The 24059-nt window shown below is 39.3% G+C and overlaps 1 protein-coding gene across 1 annotated transcript in view; it reads right to left on the bottom strand.

The window, feature by feature from the left end:
* TTBK2 (tau tubulin kinase 2) overlaps positions 1-24059 on the bottom strand; it is a 159248-nt gene that overhangs the window by 110787 nt on the left and 24402 nt on the right. The window contains exons 2-3 of the mRNA XM_054716313.1: positions 18616-18751; positions 14168-14315 (exon numbers count right to left, since the gene is read on the bottom strand). Of these exons, the coding sequence (XP_054572288.1) occupies positions 14168-14315; positions 18616-18684 (217 nt within the window). The 5' untranslated portion in view covers positions 18685-18751. The remainder of the gene's footprint in view (positions 1-14167; positions 14316-18615; positions 18752-24059) is intronic.

The raw sequence follows: 24059 nt of genomic DNA, 5'->3' as shown, positions 1-24059 counted from the left end.
ATACAATTCTTAAAATCCAAATATCCCTGTAGGAGGTCATATCAACCCATTAATAGTCAGGATTAGATTTTCAAATATTAAGATGGGCACCTAGCAAGGCCCTGAAGGGGAAAAAATAAACAAGATAATTAACGTAAGAGTTCTCTGGAGACAAATAAGAGTAATCGAGTTTGGTAACACAGAGAGAACTAGAGAAAGAAGAGAAGTCAGCAAGGTAGCTCTGATCACTGGGAGTCATAGGTTGTTGACCATAAGAAAATATAGGATGGCCCTGGCTGGTTGCTTAGTGGTTAGAGCATCAGCCCATAGACCTAAGGGTCTTGGGTTTGATTCCTGGTCAAGGGCATGTACCTCAGTTGCAGGGATGGATATACACTGAGTGGCCAGATTATTATGATCTCTGAACACATAATAATCTGGCCACTCAGCGTATATCCTATATAATAAAAGGCTAATATGCAAATTGTCCCCTCAACCAGGAGTTCGACCAGCAGGCAGGCTGGCCAACCGCCCATGTCCCCTCCCCCTGGCCAGGCTGGCCGGACCCCACATGCACAAATTCATGTACCGGGCCCTTCTCCCCGCCCCCTCTCTATACATACATACACACACACACACACACACACACACACACACACACACACACACTCTGAATGGCCAGATTATTATGCGTTCAGAGATCATAATAATCTGGCCACTCAGTGTATATATCAACAAGCCAATTCTAATTTTCTGTTTCTGTCTCTCTTACATTTAAGATATCCTCTAAAAGATAAAAGAAATCCTGAATGTACAAACCAGATCTTTACCAACCACTCAAAATACCACCATGAGGGCTTTTTGTTAATCTTTTAGGTCTTTTTTTAAAATTTAAAAGGCAAGCTAATTTATTTGGTGTCATTTAGACATACATACATACATACAGATTGTGTGCAAATCACATCAACACAGACTATATAAGCACATTTTTAGAGGAAAATTACTACTTTAAAAATGTCATTTTATTTAAAGATTTTACCTAACATTAAAAGAAGAGTTGGGCTAGTGGCCAACTTTTTGAACACTGGCTCTCCCATTATTATTCTTTTTTTGCTTTGTAATAATATATTGCATCTCATAGCCAGTTAGTATTACATATTACATATGCACCCTTTTCCCCCAATCATCCTCTCCCTGCCTGTCCTGTCCCCACCCCAGACTAGCCCCCCACTCATTGTCTGTGTCTATTGGTTATGCTTATCTATATATATAAAAGGCTTATATGCAAAGTGTCCCCTTGGGAGTTCAACCAGGAGACCGGAAGTTTGATTGCTCTCTATGACGTGCGCTGACCACCAGGAGGCGGCACGGAACGAAGGAAGGCCCCATCCGGCAGCCAGAAGCCAGGGAAGAAAGGGCCCCGATTGCCCCTGATCACCGGCCAGGCCTAGGGACCCTACCCGTGTACGCACCGGGCCTCTAGAATGCATAAAAGTTCTTTGGTTGATCTCTTCCCCCAAGTCCCCTCCCACCCGCCCACTCTCCCCTGCCTTCCCTCTGAGGTTTGGCAGTCTATTTTTTTTTTTTAATACAAGGAATTAAACAAAATTGACACCATACAAAATAACTTTATAAAATATCATTCACATATTTTATCAGATTTACAGCATTCTGTGCATGTTAAGGGTTATGTAAGGAGGTGAAAAAACACTATGCCAAATTTTTAGTATTAGTTTATACACACACAGTTAAGAAACAAAAAAATAACTGTTAGGGTTTCTATGAATTTATTGCAAAAATAGTGCAAACTACTTAACCTAGGAAGCTGTAAAACAAACTCGAAAGGACCCAGCTAAGTTTAGACACGACCGAGGTGCTCAGTGTCTCAGCCTGGAGCTTTCTCCATAGGTTTAGCTTTTGTCCATCACGACCACGCCCCACCTGTTTGGTTTAGGGTGAGAGCAGCGGGCGGAGATGCAGAGCCTGGCTCTCCGGAGAGGCCGCTGCCCCGCTGCCCGGGGCCAGCAGCTCCTCTAGGATCATGCTACTTACTCAGTGGCGACCGTGTGGGGTCTGTGTTGAAAACGTGTGAGATGCCACGATGGTTAAGTCTGACCTTAGCAACGAGTTACCCAACCTCTTCATGGCACGGAGACCGAATCCAGGACTCAGGGTGCACGGGAAGGACCAGAAGGACCACGCCGCTGCCCACCGACACCCTCTCTCAGGTGTGTCGGGTAGAGTATGATTCTTCTTGTGGGCAACCTTTGAACCCGATGGTGAAGTTAAAAAAGAAACAAAAAGCCATGGTATCCCCACAAGGGTCATTCTCAGGCTTCTCTCAACAGACTCTCGGGGTCCAAAAAGCATAAATCTAAACAAAACAGTCAGAGCAAAACAAAAGGCTACACATAAAAGCTAAAGAAACAAATGCAGCACATTCAGGCTCTTTTTCTTGAGGTACCTATATAAATCCAACCACCTGCCCCAGGTACTCCTGTTAGTACAACAACGCTTCCTGGCCAGCCAATCGCAGGGCAGCTATTATTATTGAGAAAGAGCAACAGGGCCCATCCTTACATGCAGCATAAAGGGTGACTCACTCAACTAAACAGCCCAAGGAGCGGCCGGACAGGAGTTTCACACGAAAGACATTGACCCAGCATTGCCCCGTTTTTGAGATCCTGCAGCAGAAAGCCGTCCAAGTCAATCAACTTTCAGAGTTTTGCCACTAAGGAATGTTGGCTCTCTTGTCAAATTCAGAGATCTCTTTAAAATAGTAAAACTATGCACTACAGGAGAGATTCCCTTGAATTTTTATTTCTTATTGGTATAAAATCAAATTCTTAAGACTCCAAAATATTGCGTTACCTCCAAAGGATTAAGTTAAAAAAGATCGCCATAGTAGGAAAAGTCTAGAATTGAAAACTGCCAATACAAAAGTGTGGAAAGTGGTCCGTCCCCTCTGACTCCTCACCTGCCAGGAAGCGCTCCTCCCTGGGACCCCTGGGCTGCTGGCTGCTGCTGAAGGCCTCCCCTCCCCCACAGCCTCGCGGCGCCGCCCCTGCCTGCGGTCAGCAACACCTCTGCCTGCCGGTTGGGAGAGTCCATTGCTGCTCAGGAAATCAACTTACACACCAGAGGGAGAAGGGCCAGACGGCGAAAAAGCAACGACAAGAGGACGCGGGCTGGTTTTGGCCGCCCCTTCGTTGGCACAGAAATGAAGTGACAGCTATACATATGAGCATAGAAGAGTTTGGAATTTGTTTGTAAAATGTGAAATTTTCTCTTGGACATAATTTTTTTCTTTTTTCACAAGAAGGCAGTTGGGATTCCCATGTATGTGAGTGGTTGGCTGGGTGTCTCCAAGGCCAAGGCCAGCCGGCTTCTCTCCCACCTGGAGGACAGGTGGGAGTCTATTCAATGCTTCTATGTCTCTGGATCTATTTTTGTTCATCAGCTTAAATCTTTTAGGTCTTAATCCAGTGATGGGCAACCTTTTGAGCTTGGTGTGTCAAACTTCGCCAAAAAACTGAGCATAACTCGGGTAGTGTGTCACTTGGAGGAAAAAACATTATTTCGCAAATGTTTCATCCTCAGGAGCAGCAAATGTTTCATCCTCGGCATGTGGCCACCTCAGCGGCCGCGTGTCATCAGAAATGGCTATTCGTGTCAGTGCTGACACACGTGTCATAGGTTCGCCATCACTGTCTTAATCACTCTAACTCAACAGGGAATGCCTATGGTCTGTTATCAAGCTCTGTGCAAAAGAGAAATAATCATGGTATCTTCACCAAGGAAGACAATAAAAAATAGACTTAATTTAGATAGATAATATCTATGGGTGTATCAAGGTAGCACCTTGCTAGTTAAACAGACATTTTAACTGTGATATAAGAAGGGATTTCTATTCATCCAAGACAATTAGTGATCAATCCTTTTCTAATTGCCAGTCTTTTTTTTTTTTAAGAAATAGCTGCTGTATTCTCAACTAAATGCATAGAATGAATTTTTTTGTTCTTACAATTTCAGATGAACTTCTACTACTTTTGCTTTCAAATCATGAGCTTAAAACTATGGCAGGTGGGGGGTATGGTGCTCTACATCCCAGCATTAAATAATGAGTAACAATGTCATGCACAAGGCAAGTAACTTTACATGCCTTGTTGCTAGAGGAAAGAAAACCAACCATAAAGGGGCATCAATCATTTCTCATTTTAAATTAAAAAGCTATTTAGCAATAAAGTGAAAAGCTGAGCTGAAACAATCCCAAATCCACTAACGGCAATGCTCTAGAATTCAAAGAACAAATTCCAGGTCATTTACAAATTAGCAAACACTGAGATTCTAAAAAGATGGACTACCATCCTGATAAGGACACCACAAAACCAATGTTAGCTTCCTTACCCGTCTGTCATTTACTCCGGGTATTTACCTACTCCCCACCAAAAACAAACAAAGAAGCCACACCCACCCAAATAATAACAACTCATGAAATATCTACACCATGGCAGACAGAAAAATATAAAGCTAGGCTCTGTTATAAGACTAATATAGACAATAAGATCAAATTATAGCTTATAAGAACAAATAAGCATTACAGAGAAATCAATACATTAGTTGGATTAAAATACATCAGATCCAGAGACATAGAAGCATGGAACAGACTGACGAATTTCAGAGGGAAGCCTCGGGTGAGGGATTTGGTGCGGGGGAGAGAGAGGGGTGTGATTAATGGGGAACTTATATGCATATATGCAAAGCCCATGGACACAGACAATAGTGTGGTGAAGGCCTGGGAGGGGAGGGTGCAGGGTGGAGGGAAAATCAATGGGAAAAAACAACAATAAAGGAGATATCTGTAATACTTTCAACAATAGATAAAATAGACCTAGCCAGTTTGCCTCAGTGGATAGAGCATTGGCCTATGGACCGAAAGGTCCCCAGTTTGAATCTGGTCAAGGGCACTTACTTGATAGTAGGCTCCTCCATGGCCCGGGCCCTGGTTGGCAAGTGCAGGGGGCAACCAATCAATGTGTTTCTCTCACATCGATATTTCTGTCTTTCCCTCTCTCTCTTCCACTCTGTAAAAAGCAATGGAAAAATATCCTCAGGTGAGGATTAAAAAAGAAAAGATAAAATAAAATGCATCATAGAGCTTGGAGCTTCACTGAGTTAACTTGACAGTGATACAAAAAGAAGGGCCCGGTGTGGCTCAGTGGTTGAAAAAGTCCACCCATGAACCAAGAGGCCACCAGATTTTTTCCCAGTCAAGGTACTTGCCCGGTTTGCAGGCTTGATCCCCAGTAGGTCTTTCTTTTCTTTTTTCTTTTCTCTTCTCTTCTTTTCCTTCTTCTCTTCCCTTACTTTCCTTTCCTTCCTTCCTTCTTTCCTTCCTTCCTTCCTTTCTTCCTTCCTTTCTTTCTTTTTCTTTTCTTTTCTTTTTCTTTTCTTTCTTTTCTTTTCTTTTCTTTTCTTTTCTTTTCTTTTCTTTTCTTTTCTTTTCTTTCTTTCTTTTCTTCTTCCTTCCTTTCTTCTTCTTCCTTCCTTCCTTCCTTCCTTCCTTTCCTTCCTTCCTTCCTTCCTTTCTTCCTTCCTTCCTTCCTTTCCTTTCCTTTCTCTCTCTCTCTCCCTCTCCCTTCTCTCTCTCTCTCTCTCTCTCTCTCTCTCTCCCCACCCCTCTCTTCTGCTCCTTCCTCCCTCTTCCAGCTCTCAGAGAAAGCCCATCTAACAATCCCTTCGTTTCTAAGTAACTCACTATGAGCTGAAGGAAGATAGCAGAAGGAAGTTTCCAAACTTATCTTTCTAGATAACCATCAAAGGAAATTCCATCATTTAAATGTTTTTCTTCTAAAAGCTGAATAGCTTTATATTTCACATGTAGATGTATAGTACATTTTAAGTTCATTTTTGTATAACTTATGTGGTTAAGGTCAAGGTGCATTATTATTATTTTTAAAATATATTTTTATTGATTTCAGAGAAGAAGGGAGAGAGAGAAACATCAATGACGAGAGAGAGTCATTGATTGGCTCCTCCTGCATGACCCACACTGGGGGTCAAGCCCAAAACCCTGGCATGTGCCCTGAACAGGAATCAAAATGACATCCTGGTTCACAGGGCAACGCTCAACCACTGAGCCATGTCAGCCAGGTAAAGTGCATTACTTTTATATGTGATGTCCAATGTTCCAACACCTCTTATTGAAAAGAATATTATTTTTTCACTTAGAAACTTGGTAAAAAATTATTGGCCTTATTGGTGTGGTTCTATTTCTGGAATCTCTATTCTAATTTCAGTGATCTATATGTCTATCTCTTTGCTAATACAGCTTTGTACTGATTTTTAATTCATGTAGTTTGATTTTTCTAACATATTTTTTTCAAAACTGTTCTGGCTATTCCAGGTCCTTGGCCTTTCTATAGAAATTTTAGAATCAGTTTCTCTAGAACTACAAACAGTGCTGTTGGGATATTTATTGATGATGTGTTAAATCTATAGATCAGTTTGGGGAGAATGAATTGCTTTATGAATCTTCCAATTCATGAATATGACATGTCTCTCCATTTAAATGTTCTCTGATTATTTTTAATCATGGTATATAGTTTTCAGCATAGAGATACATATTTTAAGTATTTTATTTTTAGGAGCTACTGTAAATTTTTTAAAATACAAATTTCAATTGTTTACCATTAACATATAGAAGTATGATTACTTTTTGTGGATGACCTTGAATCACCTGCTAAACTCATTTATTCTAGAAAATTCTGTGTGGATTCCTTGGGATTGTCTACGTAGATAATCATGATATTTGCAAATAGGGACAGTCTTATTTCTTCCTTTCCAATCTATATGCCACTATTTCTTTGAATAGTTTTGCCGCACCACACTCATTCTCTTCTAATTCAGGATTTCTGATGACATAAATGTTAGACCTTAGGATAGTGTCATAGGTCCCCAAGACTATTTATTTATTTTTAATCTTCTTTTTTGTTGTTGTTGTTCCAACTGGATTTCTCTTTTTTTCTTTTCTTTTTTCAATCAGGTGTACAAAGTATTTTTGGCTTAAGTGCGGCATATGGCCTATGGGTGTTTTGTTTTGTTTTTAAATTTCCGAATGGATCATTTATATTGATCTATTTTCAGGTTCACTGATTCTTTCATCTGTCACGTCCACTATTGAGCCCATCCAGCAATTTTTAAATTTCCATTATTGTATTTCTCAGTTCTAAATTTTCATTTAGTTCTTGTTTATCTTCTATTTCTTTGCTGAGTTTTTTTTTTCTTTTAATCTTTCCACTCATTCCTGGAACATTTAGTTCTATTTTCTATTTCTTTGCTAAAACTTATCTTCCTGCCCATACCTGGAACATGGTCATTATAGCTGATTTAAAAGTCTTTGAGGAAACCTGGCTGGTGTGACTCAGTGAACTCAGATTTTTCTGATTTTTAAGCTGAGCAATTCTAGATTGTATTCTGGACATTTTTAATATTATGTTGAAACTCAGGTTCTTATTTAAATCCCAGTGAGAATGTTTGTTGAGTTTTGGGTTTTTTTTAAAGCCAGTAATTGACCCAGTTGGGTTCATACTTCAAGTTCTGACATGTCTTCTGTGGGTTATGTTTCCAATTTCAATTCAGTTAAGTGTTTCATAACTGTCCCACATAGTGTCCAGATTGGGGGTTGGGGGGTGGTCTATCCCATAATTCCGTCCTCAATATTTTCTTATGCTGTTTAGAATCAGGCTCAGGTATGCAAAACTTGGAAGTCAACTCAGCAGTCCATAAGCAGCTTTAAGTGGTTTCTCTGCAATCTTCTGGTTCCCTAGGACTCCCCTTTTTTGGCCTTTCAATAGAAAGCTGGGCTTCATTAACCACACTCTGCTGTGTGCTTCCCATGACTGTGTCAGAAGTCAGGGCCCAGGGTGAGCAACAGAAGAGCTAAGAGAGAAGAAAAGCAATGGAATTTGCTCCACTCTCTTAAGAGCATAGTTCCTTCAATTTGAGAGGAAGGTTCCCCTCCCTCTGAGATTTAGGCTTCTGCCTGACTCCGTTGAGACCACTGTAGTCACTGCCAAGGATTGTTTGAGGCCTAGGGTGCAAGAGAATGAAGAAAAGGAAAAAAAGAAAAAGATGTGGGATTGCCACATTTTCTCTGAGCATTAGGAAACCCCTTTCCAGCTCCTTGAGTCAGAACTGGAGGACTTCTCCTGGTGCTTTTTCTGTCCGAGTTAATAATGCTCACTTCCAAGTTTCAGGATATGTTAAGTTCAGGCGTGGGCATACTGGAAGAAAAAAATGGTAAACTCACCGCCAGTTCACTGGTACTTTGAATTCTGGTCTTCTTCCCCAATCTGCCTCCTACTATTTATTTTTTGAGTCCTCAAATAGCCACTCCAAGCATTCTGTCCAGGTTTTATAGCTGCATTCAGTGGGAGAGACAGGGTGAAGTATGCTTACTCCATCTTATCTGGAACCAAAACCTGGACTACTGTTTTTCAAAACAGGCTTTGTAGAACTGATTGATTAAACTATTTGTATAACTTTGATTATAAATTAAAATTTTTAAATAACTCCTGTAATAGTATTACCTAGGAAAAAGGAACAGGCAATCTAGTAGAATCACATTTTTTTAAGCATAGGTATTTTTGGATATTACATGCTTAGGAAAAAAAAGTGAAGCTCTTAATTGTACTTTGCTTTATTTCTTTAAATCATAGATTACCTGTGGATTTTTATAAATACTAGGCCTATTATAAATTTATTTTAAAGGAATAAAGAAAGTAGGAATTATCCAAAGCATAAAAGAGAGGAAGCAGATTTGCATATCAGAGGCCATAAACTGTTTAGGAACTGAAAAAAACATGCTATGTTAAGGTGGGTAGACTTTACCTGAGAAAAGGAAAGCCCTGAAATATTTTAGCAAAGGTGGGGGAGTGACATGATCCAATCGATATATTTGAAGGATCACTCCTGCTGCAGAACATAAAGGTGCACAGAAAATGAATCTTACTGTCTGAATCTAAGGAGTCACATAAAGTTGCAGAACAGTAACATATGATTCCACATGCTATTGGGGGATATGGGAAAGGGAGGAAGATTTTTTTTTTTATTTTAATTTTAGAGAGAGAGCAAAAAAGAGAGGGAGAGAGAAACGTCGATGTGAGAGATACATGGATTGGTTGCCTCCCCTAGGTCCCCCATCCAGGGTTCTAACCCACAACTTAAATATGTGCCCTGACCGGGAATCAAACCCATGAGCTTTTAGTGCATGGGACGATGCTCCAACCTACTTGAGCCACACCAGCCAGGGCAATGGAGGAAGATTTTATAGATACACACAATCACATCATCATATATTTCATGCATGACATATATATGACATATATAATGATATGGTTATATATGAATGCATACAATCATGTGATTATATAAATGTGTGAATAGGTATATTTATAATATGTATTGCATGTTTCTGGAAAAACCACAAGAAACCAGTAACAATGCTTAACTTTGGAAGAGAAAGAGGGGCTAAGAAAAAAGAAACTTACTTTTTACTTTATTCTTCTATTTGAATTTAAACTTTTTTTACTGTGAACATTTATAGACTAAAAAGGTTATAAACAAAATGGAGGAAGGTCTTATACATGCATAGATAAAAGATACATTAAGATATTATAATAAGACAAGTATGAATGAACCTAATATTTAGTAGCACTGTTCCTAGCACATAGTAAGCACTCACACTGCTATAGATCTCCCCACAAATAAGATATTATAAAGTAAGTTCACAACCCAAAACAGCTTTTTAATTAAATTACATTACATTAATTTACCATGTATTTTTAAGCATTCAGAAATTTAAAAAGAAAATAAAGGGTAAGAATGGATTTTGAAATATTTATAATTTTTATATTACATTTTTACTATAAAAAAGTTGACATTATTCTTTTCCATTTTTTAAGCACCAAAGAGAGTTTATAAAGGAAAAAAGTAAAAGATCCTCTCCTTACAGATACCTCTAATTCCAATACTTAAACATAACCATTCGCAATGGCTTCTTGAGTTCTATATGATTCCAGACTTTCTTTATATAAAAAAACATATAAATATATGTGTATGTACATATAAAGACACACATATATACATTACATTCTATTTTAAGGAAATGAATTTCTGCTCCTTAAAATAATCTAGACCTATTCTTATTCCTATGTGCTATTTTTCTAGGCTCAAATGGAGTAGTGAATAGACAAATCCCCGAGCTAGCAGATATGTTAAATCTCCCAACTAGGTAAGTGTTAAAGTGAACATACTGAACAAATAAAGTTCTCAGAGATCTAACACTCTTTTTTAAAAAAATATATTTTTTATTGATTTTAGAGAGGAAGGGAAAGGGATAGAAAGATCGAAACATCAATGATGAAAGAGAATCACTGGTCAGCTGCCTCCTGCACGCCCCCTACTGGGGATCAAGCCCACAACCCAGGCATGTGCCCTTGGCCAGGATCGAACCTGGGACCCTTCAGTTCGCAGGCCGACACTCTATCCACTGAGCCAAACCGGCTAGGGCTCTCCTAACACTCTTTAATGAAACCTTATCTAGGGCAAGCAAATTACTTTAAGGGGGAAAATGCACAGGATGAAACAAACAAAAGGGCAGATGATAGATTAAAGGATAAAATGAAGAGTTCATTCCTAACCTTTTAGGACCTGTAGTTTGACTACTATGCTCTGCCACAAAAGGAGTTATCAGAGATCTTATAACACTTTCTGATGGAACAGATGAACCTTCACGAGGGCAAGCAACTTTGGAATAACTTTCATAGGCAGTCTTTTATACTGGAAAGAAATTACACATTTCTTACATTCTTATGACTAGGGAAAGGGAGTAGTCGTACTTCACAGCAGTAGCTGGAGACTTCAAGCAGGGAAGGCAGAAGAGGTACAGTTGCTCTTCTGTAATAGAACCCCTTCTTCCCAACTCTCAGAGCTGTGTGCAGTCTCCAAGGCAAAAGTAAAACCCAGAACCAATATCTCAGGGTAAAAAGAAGTCACTGATGGTCCAAATAAAATCACTTCTTTATGGGTCATGTTGTTTTTCTCTGCACTGATATGGGGCAAAACAAATTAATTCCCAACTACTTCTACTGAGAATAATAAAACTATTTGATTATCAAACAATGGCATTTACTTTATTATTTCTTGATATTAATAGGATCCTCCCTTGCTTTTAGAGGATCTATAGGATAATTTTTTAAAAATAATTAAATAAACCTTTAATTAATTACCTTCTGATCCAAAGTAATATTCAAGTTGGTGTTTGAAAGAACACAAGAGATAAGATATGCTGATCATTCAGAACATGACATAGAGGGCTAAAATAGCACAGAAAGGCAGGACAACTTTCTAGTCATTCAATGACTTAAGTAGTGATTTTTAAATACTTTTTAAAAAATTCTCACTCGAGGATATGTTTATTGATTTTAGAAAGAGAAGAATGGGGAGAGAGAAAGAGAAACATGGATGTGAGAGAGAAACATCGATTGGCTGCCTCCCTTACACGCCCCAACTGGGGATGGAACCCACAACCTAGGTATGTGCCCTGATTGGGAATCAAACCCGTGACCTTCAGTCTGAGGGCTGACGCTCTATCCACTGAGCCAAACCAGGCAGGGTAAAATAATTTTGTTAGGTGTTTAAGACTATTATGTTTATGTTATTAAAAAAGGAATCCCTTCATGTAAATTATGGACTTAGTTAATGACAATATATCAATATTGGTTCACCAATTGTAACATGTACCACACTTATGCAAGATTTTATAATAGGGGAACTGGGGATGGGAGGGAATATGGGAAGCTGTACTTTCTGCTCAATTTTTCTGTAAACCTAAAATGGTTCTAAAAAGTAAAATTAAAGAAAAACTAGAACATAGGCTTCCTCTCCAATGAGATCCTCTAATCCATTCTTAAAACTGGTCACTTAAAGCATTTCCACAGCCTTATTACTTCACTTTTCCAATAATACAGATCCCCCAAATTTTTCTAAAGTTCAACATAAACTACCTTTAATATGTTCTCATATCATTTTTTTATGTGTGTGAGGGTAAGTGGCTAAGACGTTTTATGTTCCAACAGATACACTTTAATGGATTCACAAAATCAACAAAGCTCTCATAGGCAAAGTAGTGTCTGTCAAATATTGATGTATCTCTAAACACCCCCCCTAAAACCCACAAATTCCCTAATTGATACTTCATGACTCTATAAAATAAAGAATATTTCCTTCTTCTTCTTCTTCTCCTCCTTTATCTTTAAAGGAGCCCTGATCTATTAGAGAGACATACTGAAGAATTTATAGATGATATATGTCTAGGATTTTTTAAATACTCCAGCATGGTAGGGGAACATGTTAAAGAAGTAAGATTTAGAAGCAACAAGACTGAGCAAATACTAATACTTATTGAAACTGAGTACCATGTGAATGTTCATTATATGATTCTCTATTTTTTATATATTTGAATTTTTTCATGATAAAAAGTTAGGGAAAAATCAAATTTAAGATTTATCTATCTCACCTGCAAGATTCTAGACATGTATCAAATTTTGTTAAGATTATAATGGAGCCGAAACCGGTTTGGCTCAGTGGATAGAGCGTCGGCCTGCGGACTCAAGTGTCCCGGGTTCGATTCCGGTCAGGGGCATGTACCTTGGTTGCGGGCACGTCCCGAGTAGGAGGTGTGCAGGAGGCAGCTGATCTATGTTTCTCTCCCATCGATGTTTCTAACTCTCTATCCCTCTCCCTTCCTATCTGTAAAAAATCAATAAAATAAAAAATAAAATAAAAAGATTATAATGGAAATCTAACTTTTTTAAAAGTACCTTCTGACGGTAGGTGCATGAGGTACTGCAGAATTACTAGTGATCAGAGTTAAACACATAGAACAGAATATTTTTTCCTCTTACACCAGAGAATATTTTTTCCTCTTAATAAGTTTTATGGTTCTATTTACCAGGGATACTTTAGATAATAATGAGTGTAGAAGTACTATCAAATAGGCCTACAGACAGGTGGTTTAGTTTTAGAAGTGACTAAAATATTCAAATACATCTGTAAAAACCAAGTACAACTTAGAAGTGTAGCTTGAACATTAACTTACCAGACACTGAATAAGTGCACAAATTAATAAGCGTAATGCAAATAAACCTATTTTTCTTGCTCTCCGAAAGTGAAATATTTCCTGTTGCACACACCAAACAAGTCAGTCCAATACTAGTGACGTGGCCATCGGCTGCTAAAATATTCACTGCCAGTATTAGTGAAGAGAAATGGTGCGCCTGCACGTAAGGCACGTAAGGGAAATGAATGCAACACGATTATGTAATCAGTCATTAGCGAACGTTGTAGTTCGTTATTAATAATCTTACCTAATAATACACAAACATGTATATTGACCGTACCTCTGCTATGCCCACAGCCAATCAGGAGTATGCAAATTAACCCAACAAAGATGGCGGGTTAATTTGCATATGCAGGCATGGAGCCACAAGCCAGGGCAGGACACCTGCTATGAGAGGGATGGAGGGGGGTAGAGGGAGCTACAGGAGCAGTGCTCTGGCCGGGAGCGAGGACTTGGCGGCTCCCGGGCAGCCAGGGAGCGGGGACTTGGCAGCTCCCAGGCGGCTGGGAGCAAAGCCAGGGGAAGGAAGGCCTATTCTTGCACAAATATCGTGCAATGGGCCTGTAGTTATGTATAACAGGATATTGTAAAAATTAAGTTACGAAATTTTTATTAAAACGTTTCTTACATATCGTTATATTGGCCGGCATGTGGAAGGCCCCAATCAGCCCTGATCACCGGCCAGGCCTAGGGACCCTACCCATTTACCGGGCCTCTAGTTTTACAATAACATTTATGAAAATGCTTTCTAACACAAAATGTTTCAGGTAATTCACTCTCTCTCATCCCTACTCACCATGAAAACAAATTGCCAAAGTCCAATTACTCTAAGCAATCAATCTTTCTAATATTACTAGCTAGTGATAAAATTTCCAAGAGAAATATGCTCAGCATGTTTATAATATGACACTAGAATATTTCATTAATAGCTAGAGAATGTAATTGAGGTTCAGAAAGAAAGTAATAAATTATAAATTGTTTGATATATTATATAAAACAACTTACCTTGTAGTTTTTTCAATACAGCAACCTCCATTTTCAGAACTTGTTTTGGTTGTTGGGCTGATTCTACCTTCAGTGCAACGTTTTCCCTGGTAAGCATGTCCAAGGCATCGTAAATTTCTCCAAAGCCCCCACCCCCAATCTTCCTCAACTGCATAAGAAATAAGAACACACACAAAATTACTAGAAGATTCTAACTGGAAACCAACTAGTCTCTAATATTAAATATATATATATAATTTTGCTACTGCTATTTTATTACAAATAGATCTTAGTATTATTAAATTAACCATATGCCAAGAAGAAAACAAATGCCTACAAATAACATCAGAACGTTTTCCACAAATTTATCCACAAAAAGTTAAAAAATTATTTCTGCCACAAACAATTTTAAAATTTGGTCTACAGTTAGCATTAGAACTGTCACAAAAACACATTATCTGAAAGCTTCATTTCCCACAAATGCCTCTCAACAACCAGATTTGTTGTTTTAATTCTAAGGTAATCATTTGAAGACTTTTTAAACCATGAAATATTTTTGCCAGTTGCAATCTTATCTGGAACCTAACTGAGATGTGTATGTGGGGAGTTTGGGGTAGAAATAGGGCAGGGAGGGAGACACAAGCTCCCGACTGCTCTGAACTCCAATTCCGGGTGAGACTCTGGGGACACAGACTCATATGTGGAGAAACTGGACTGACTGGCATTGGGCCAGAACACAAGGGTGGCTTTCTCTCAGAGGTACTTGAAGTGATTACCGCGGGACACTGAAACCTGGGGGCCTCTTAGGGCAGGGCTGACGGTCAGCCATTGCTGTTTGCTCCGCCCTGTTGATTCCCTGAGACCCCACCCCCACCCAATTTACAACCCCACCCAAGCTGTGTGCAGAGGCTTTTGCATATGAATGGCCTGGCCTTTTGCAATCTAAAATTACCTAACAAACTGCAGCTGGGTCAGAGAGCCCCAGAACTCCCAAAAGAAGACCCAAAGCTCCACAGCAGCTTGCATTGCTTCACAGTTGGGCCTCATCTGGGCACCTCCAAACCCCAAACAAAGGAGAGAAATCTGCAGATATCTCCGTAGCTCCTGCTGGGTGACCTCAGGCAGAGGCTAAATTTGCACCACCTTGGAGATCCAAGAGCCAGTGTACCCAGGGGTCAGAGTGGGACCATCCAGATTACAACTCTTCAGATCCATAAGGGACACACTCAGGGGGCAGACTCAGTGAGCACCGAAGCCCAACTGAAGCAAGTCTTGCCCCATAAGGGTGTCTACAGCACAGAAGTCCTTCCATAGTAGACACAGCTGATCCTCACAGCCAATTGGCCTGGAGGTCAATTCCTCCCAGTGATACCAACAACAATCAAGGCTTAACTACAACAAGACTGCACACAGCCCACAAAGGGATGCACCAATAGTGTCCACCTCAGGTAACTGGGGAGGCTGAGCCACTGGGCCCTACAAGACACCTAGCACACAAAGCCACTCTATCAACTCAGGGAAGCAGCCAAAATGTGGAGACAAAGAAACAGGTCACAAATGAAAGAAATGGAGGAAAGCACACGACTGGATATAGAGTTCAAAACCACGGTTATAAGGTTACTCAAGAATCTTCTAAAAACCTCTGAGAAATTTAGTGAGATCCTCAAGGATATGTAAAAGGACCAACTAGAAATTAAGCTGACTGAAATAAAGTATAATATACAGAGATCCAACAGCAGACTACAGGATGCCAAGAATCAAGTCAAAGATTTGAAATACAAAGAAGCAAAAAACACCCAATCGGAAAAGCAAAAAGAAAAAAGAATCCAAAAATATGAAGCTAGTGTAAGGAGCCTCTGGAACAACTTCAAGCGTACCAACATTCGAATTATGGGGGTGCCAGAAGAAGAGAGAGAGCAAGATATTGAAAACCTATTTGAAGAAATAATAACAGAAAACTTCCCCCACTTGGTGAAAGAAATAGACTTACAAATCCAGGAAGCACAGAGAACCCCAAACAAAAGAAATCCAAAGAGGACCACACCAAGACACATCATAATTAAAATGCCAAGAGCAAAAGACAGAGAATATTAAAAGCTGCAAGAGAAAAACAGTTAGTTACCTACAAGGGAGTACCCATACGATTATCAGGTGATTTCTCAACAGAAACTATTCAGGCCAGATAGGAGTGGCAAGAAATATTCAAAGTGATGAATAGCAAGAACCTACAACCAAGATTACTCTACCCAGCAAAGCTATCATTCAGAATTGAAGGTCAGATAAAGAGCTTCACAGATAAGAAAAAGCTAAAGGAGTTCATCACCACCAAACCAGTATTATATGAAATGCTGAAGGGTATTCTTTAAGAAGAGTTAGAAGAAAAAGGTAAAGATAAAAATTATAAACAACAAATACATATCTATCAACAAGTGAATCTAAAAATCAAGTGAATAAAAAATCTGATGAACAGAATAAACTGGTGAATATAACAGAATCAGGGGCATAGAAAGGGAGTGGACTGACAATTCTCAGGGGGGAAGGGGTGTGGGGGATGCGGGAAGAGACTGGACAAAAATCATACACCTATAGATGAGGACAGTGGGGGTGGTTAGGGTAGAGGGTTGGGTGGGAACAGGGTGGAGGGGAGCTATGGGGGGAAAAAGAGGAACAACTGTAATAATCTGAACAATAAAGATTTATTTTAAAAAACTTCTTAGTTGAAATTTTTAAAATTCTCTTCAGACTATGGTCACTTTCAAACTATGTTAGGGAGCCAATTCATTATTTTGAAAATTGATAAATTAAGAAAAAGAATCAAGCATTTATCCTGTTTTCCTAATAAAATTATATCTCAGATAAACAGATGATGATGAGAAATTTCACTTTATTATGTACTTTAAATAATAAGTGAAAGAATGCTAGAATATCACCAATTTGCAATCCGTAATGAATTAACAGACCTAGACAATGATGAACGATAGTACTAAGACCATAAAAATGATGGGCAATAAGATATTATGCTCCTCCTATTGAAAGTTCACAATACCTTTTATGAGAAAAATGCCCCCATCTCAGAGTACATTTGAACTCAGATTTAATCAAACCTCTATGCATAATTAATAATTTACATAAAATACATGACAGAGAAACATGTTAACACCACATGGAAGCAATTGGAAAAATACAAACCATGGAAAATTGTACGGGCAAATGGCCTAGTTTCTCCAACAAATAAATGGTAAGTAAAAAGAGATAAAAAGAACCTAAAAATTAAAAACTTAAATGATATCACCAACAGCAATATCCAGAGTTTATTTGGATTTGATTCAAACCGTTAAAATTTTTTTCTGATATATTGCCTTGGGCAAGGGAAACAAAAGAAAAAATAAATAAATGGGACTACGTCAAACCAAAAAATTTTGCACAGCAAAGAAAATCTTCAACAAAATGAAAAGAACCCATTGAATGGTAGAACATATTCGGCAATGATACATCTGATAAGGGGTCAATATCCAAAATACCCAAGAAACTCATACAACTTAACACAAAAAAACCAAACAATACAATTAATAAATGAGCAAAGGACCTGAATAGACACTTCTCCAAAGAGGACATACAGATGGCCAATAGACAAATGAAAACATGCTCAATGTCACTAATCATCAGAGAAATGCAAATAAAATCCACAATGAGATATCCCCATCACACCCGTCAGAATGGCTATCACCAATAAATCAACAAACAAGTGTTGGCAAGGATGTGGAGAAAGGGGAACCTCGTGTACTGTTGGTGGGAATGCAGATTGGTGTAGTCGCTAAGGAAAGCAGTATGGAGTTACCTCAAAATTTAAAAATGGAACTGCCTTATGACCCAGCAATTCCAGTTCTGGGAATATATCTGAAAAAACCCAGCACACCAAGTTAAAAGAATATATGCACCCCTATGTTCACTGCAGCATTATTTACAACAGCCAAGTTTTGGAAGCAGCCCAAGTATCCATCAGCAGATGAGTGAATAAAACAGCTGTAGAACATTTACACAATGGAATACTATTTGGCCATAAAAAAGGAAGGAAATCTTACCCTTTGTGATAGCATGGATGAACCTGGAGAGCATTATGCTAAGTGAAATAAGGCAGCCAGAGAAAGACAAATACCATACGATTTCACTCATATGTGGAATCTAATGAACAAAATCAACTAACAAAACAGAAACAGAGGCATGGATACATGAAACAGACTGACAGCTGTCAGAGGGGAGGAGAGTTTGGGGCCGAGTGAAAAAGGTGAAGGGATCAAGCAAAAACAAAACAAAACAAAACAAACACACACCTGAAAATAACTGGTTTAGCAAGCAATATATGTATTATTCTATAATAAAAATGCTATTTTTTATCAAGATACCCAAAATTGCCCCCAAGACAATCAATCTACCTCTCCCTCTCCCGCCCCCGTCAGATGAATACTCACCACTTTCCATCTTTCTTTGACCAGGATTCCAACACTGAGGATATCTGGCTGCTCTCCTCCTCCACTCATTGCAATTCAATGATATGATAGAAAGGCTACACAGGCATCCAGCTCCCAAGGGTGGTTTCCATTTAACCTAAAACAAAAGAAATAGCATACTAAGGCTAATTAATTAACACAAACATTTCAGCACCAAGTAGCACTACTAAATGCTATACATTAATTCTGTTGTTTGTTGGAAAGGGGGAGAACCCACAAACTCAGTTCCAAAATCTGTTCAGTGCATATTTTTAAAAACTGCTTATCTTTCCATTACAGATACCAGTGAAATAGCTAGACATTACAAAAACATTACACTACAACACAGAGATGTAACTTGCAAATAGCTGAGATTCCAAGACTATAGAGAAAGCATAGTGTCAATAGCAGTTGACCCAGACAGACCACTATCCTAAGGACAACATAATGCTAAAGAAAAAGATAAAGTAACTACTTTACAACAGCTTATAATTAAACTAGAGGCCCGGTGCACGAATTCATGCATATTGAAAGGAAATTAATTAGAAGAAATATTTTAATATTGCTATTCGCCCTTTCTCTATAACAGAAGTGTCAAACCAATTCACGATCGACAATGACAGATGGAAACACACGTGTGCAATTGGCGCCAGCAAGAGCTTTATATATATAGATAAACTTGCTTAATTAGACCTGCTTTCTGATGTAGCTAAACTTTTTCCAGCCCAGTGAAGCACCCCAACTTCTCTTTCAGGTAATTGTCAGCAACACAGCAGTAAATATCAACATGAAGAAGATTGTTATTGTAGATCACGCAGGGAGAACAAAGGATGAAATATTTAACTGCAGGCGTGTTTAACTATATTCTGTGCAGTGAGAAAACCTGAAATCATTTTCAAGGTCCACCATTTCTTACTTCTTTTCAGTCGGGTCAAGTTTCGAAACTTTCTAAATCTCCATTTTCTGGCTAATGAAAATAGGATTCTACCGAGTCTCCTATCTACCTACTCCAGGACTTCTGTGAGGATCAAATGAGATGAGGCACAGGAAAATGCTTCACAGATATTTGGTTAAAGTGTAAAATGTTTGCACCTGGCTATAAAGCAAGTCGTGTTCTTGGGCTGAAGAAACTCCAAGGAGACTAGTCACTAGGGAGAGGAAGCTGGGCGTTGCTACGTGACATCATTACCCATTGCCCACAGCGACTGTTTCTGGACTGGGCTGTGGGCCACATTTTGCACCATGGGGTGTCAGTAGCGTTGGCTGTGATTTGATGGGCTGTCGCTCTGGGGTGGTGGCAGGGCCTGTGTCCCACTTGGGGGAAGCCGAGTGTTGCTTTGTCGGTGCCAGGTTCACAGTGCCATTTCTTTGTAAGTGGCCAGTGCGCGTCACAGCAGCTCATGCATTGAGCGTCTGTCCCCTGGTGGTCAGTGCGCCTCATAGTGACCAGTTGGATGGTCAGAGAGACACTAGCATATTAGCCTGTTATATAGATAGATAGATAGATAGATAGATAGATAGATAGATAGGTTGTAAGTCAGAGCTTATCATCATCAGAGCTAATAAAATTTTAATGTTACATAATGCACTTAAAATGCATAGGAAATAAATATGAGCCACAGAAAAAGGCCGTTTATCAAACCCAATATAATGATATTGTAAGGAAAAGAGACTAACAAAATGAACAGCCCACCAATAGAAAATGAAGAAACAGCAGAAAAACATGGCCTAAAGTAGATGAGAACTGTGACCTAAGATTACAGAACAAATTAAATATAAAAAAGAAGCTTTAAGACAACATAAATCATAATTAGAAAATTAAATAAGAGTGCTAGGCAACAGGAAGACATAAAAGGAAACCTGAGTGAACACAGAAAAGGATAAAAAATGAAAGAAAAAGAAATGACAACTCAGCTAGAAAAGACATGAGAGAAGATACCATACAATAAGGGAGAAAAAGGAGAAAAATGAAAAACACACACACACATTTTTTAAACAATTAAAAGTGATAAATAAAAGGCAAAGTAAATATAAAATACATATTATAGACTGCCCCCCCCAAATCAAAGCTATAAATTAAAACAAATACTAGCCACTATAATTCAAGAAAATTTTCTAGAAATAAAAAAGCCTACATCTGCATGTTGAAATGGTATACCATATACCTTAGAAAACAACTCAGAAGCTCAACACCAAGACACAGCTTAATAAATCTACTGAATTTTAAAGGGGGGTAGGGGGGATTCATCAGGCATCGTGCAAAAAGTACAAATTACTTATAATGGAAAGAAAATTAAGACTGATGACAGACAGTGGCGCACATAGCTTATCTTAGTAGACAATCCTACCTAATAACAGACAAATATGCAAATTTACCATACCTCCAACACACCCACAAGCCACGCCCACCATCCAATCAGAGCAAGCATGCAAATTAACCCAAACCAAGATGGCTACAGCCACAGAGAGCAAGGTTTCCTAGGTAACAGAGGAAGCCAAGCTTTCTGCCTGCCCTTGCCAGGCCTAAGCCTCCACTCAAGCTACAAAGTTTCAATTATAGAAGGTAAACAAATTCAAACAAATGGCGGCAGAATGGAGCTTGAGAGAGCAGGCCAGGGTTGCTGCTGGCAACAGGGGAAGCAAAGCTTTCCGCACACCCTGGTGGGGCCCACCTGCTTAAGGCAACAAAGTTTCAATTATATCCCCAACAGAAATGGCTGCCGGCCTTGGAGGGAGCCCCAGGCTTGGCTTGGCTCCAGGCTACAAAGTTTCAATTGTAGAAGGAAAATAAATTCCAGATACCAGGGCCTCCATTTGGGTTACCAGGGGGCATGGCCAGCCTGCAAACCACCACAGGCCCCTCGCTCAGGCCGTCCCACGCCCCAAGGGGACCCCCACCTGATCCAGGACACCCTTCAGGGCAAACCAGCTGGCCCCCACCCCTGTACCAGGCCTCTATCCTATCTAATAAAAGAGTAATATGCAGATTGATCATCACTGCAACACACAATATAGCTGCCCCCATGTGGTCAAAGATCCTGCCCCCATATGGACACAAGATGGCCACCACAGATGGCCAGCAGGAGAGGGCAGTTGGGAGGCACCCGGCCTGCAAGGGAGGGCAGTTGAGAAGGACCAGGCCTGCAAGGGAGGGCAGTTGGAGGTGATCAACCCTGCAGGAGAGGGCAGTTAGGGGTGACCAGGCCGGCAGAGGAGGGAAGTTGGGGGCAAACAGGCTGGCAGCAGAGTGGTTAGGGGGTGATCAGGCTGGCAGGCAGAAGCGGTTAGGGGCAATCAGGAAGGCAGGCAGGCAAGCAGTTTGGAGCCAGCAGTCCTGGATTGTGAGAGGGCAGTCAGACATCCCTTGAGGGGTCCCATATTGGAGAGGGTACAGGCTGGGCTGAGGGACAACCCCCTTCCGTGCACGAATTTCGTGCACCGGGCCTCTAGTAGAATTATATATTTAAATACCCAAGGAAATAAAATGGGAGCTAAGGATGTTCTATCTTGCCAAACTAACCTTCAAGGCTAAAAAAAATAAACAATTATGAACACACAGAACTAAAAAATTATTGTTCCAGGAAATGCCCCTAGGAATAAACTACATAACAAGTATCAGACAAGAAATTATGGTAAAAGATTTGGCATGAGGATTGGCCTGAAAAGGCCTAAAAGCAATGATAACCCAGTAGCAATGAGCACCTCTGCCTCTAAATTGTAAACTCTAAGTGTCCTTTCCCACTAAAATAAAATCAATGGAAACACACGTGTGCAATTTCTCCTTGGAGAAATGGCTTATTCCAGGTTTGGCACAGAAAACTGTACACAAACTAAATATAAGACATCTTGTCAAATGAGAAAGCAAAAATGTTAATGATACTACTGCAAGCAAATTAAAAGGCAATCGGAGACAACTGAAAGGATTCTCATTTGCCAAGGATGAAACAATCAGAACATATACAAGAATGCAATGACAGGAAAACATAAAAAATATAAATATCCATAAGTTCACAGTCATACTCAAAAAAGAAAAAAGAAGAAAAATTCCTCTTTGGTCAACTTTAGAGGCCGCTAGAATATAACTATTCTGAAAATTGGAAAATAAGTAGAAAGAATCAAGCATTTATCCTGCCTTTCTGATATGAACAGTATTTCTGGAAAACCAAAGAGATGATGAGGGCAGCTTATTCCCTAGAGAATAATCATGGCTAATAAAGGGAGAAGAAATGATTGAATTAGAAAATCACTTAGAATTAAGAAATTCAGCCCTGGTCAGGGCACATACAGGAGGCAACCAATCGATGTTTCCCCTTCCTCTCCCTTCCTCTCTCTAAATGTCAATTTAAAAACAAAAAGAAAATCAAGTGTCTTCCCATACATCAAAAGGTTACTAGTTCAATTCCGAGTCAGGGCAAATAGGTATACCTTGTGGGTTCGATCCCCAGTTGGAGCATGTACAGGAGGCAACCAATTGATGTTCTTGCACACTGATGTTTCTCTCTCCCTTCTTCTCTTTCTCAAATCAATAAAAACATACTCAGTGAGGATTTTTTTAAAATTGTTTTAAAGAATTCCAATCCCTGGTTAAATAATGAATCTAGGCAATGACCATCAATGACTGCTAAAATCATAAGGTAAAAAAGGTGGATGGGGAACTTGAATAGAGAAGGATCAAGTTGAACCCATCAATTAATCTTAACTTCACTAAAAAGCAGGAAATGGATACGATGCAACAAAATTTTCCTGATATGAGGCAACAAACTTTTCTTAGTACCACTCTTTTGTTGTTGTTAATCCTCACCCAACGATATTTTTTCCACTGATTTTCAGAGACAGAAAGAGAGAAACATGGATGTGAGAGAGACACATTGATTGGCTGCCTCCACACTCAGGATTGAGCCTACAACGGAAGTATGTGCCCTTGACCAGAATCGAACGTGGGATCCTTCAGTCCTGGGCTGAAGCTCTCACCACTGAGCCAAACTGACTAGGCTCAGTACCACTCTTAAGGTCCCCACCAACAGAAAACAAAAAAACAACAACATAAATCTAATCAAACATCTAGATTTACTTATGTTACAAAATAAGAGGACCAGGAGCACATGTTAAATTCAACATGAGGATACAATGAGCTAAATGCATAATGTTGGCTATCCTAAAGGACAGTAAGACCATTTTTCCAACAAATAAATGGCATAGAAAATAAAATAGTTTATACTACACATCACAAGAAACAAGATATATATAAACTTAAGGCAACAACTAGAAAGAAATAGAAAACTATTTTTAAAGTATTAAAACGAAAAAGCACTTTCAACCCAGAATTCCTTATCCAGGGAAAATCCCCTAAGTACATTCTCAGATAAAGAAAAATTAAGATTATGTGTTGTCAGCAGAGCTTCTGGGAAAGAATTATCAAAGAAATT

Source organism: Eptesicus fuscus, chromosome 5 (genome assembly GCF_027574615.1).
Source record: "Eptesicus fuscus isolate TK198812 chromosome 5, DD_ASM_mEF_20220401, whole genome shotgun sequence".
Classification (NCBI taxonomy): Eukaryota; Metazoa; Chordata; class Mammalia; order Chiroptera; family Vespertilionidae; genus Eptesicus; species Eptesicus fuscus.
This window is presented reverse-complemented; position numbering and strand designations above follow the sequence as displayed.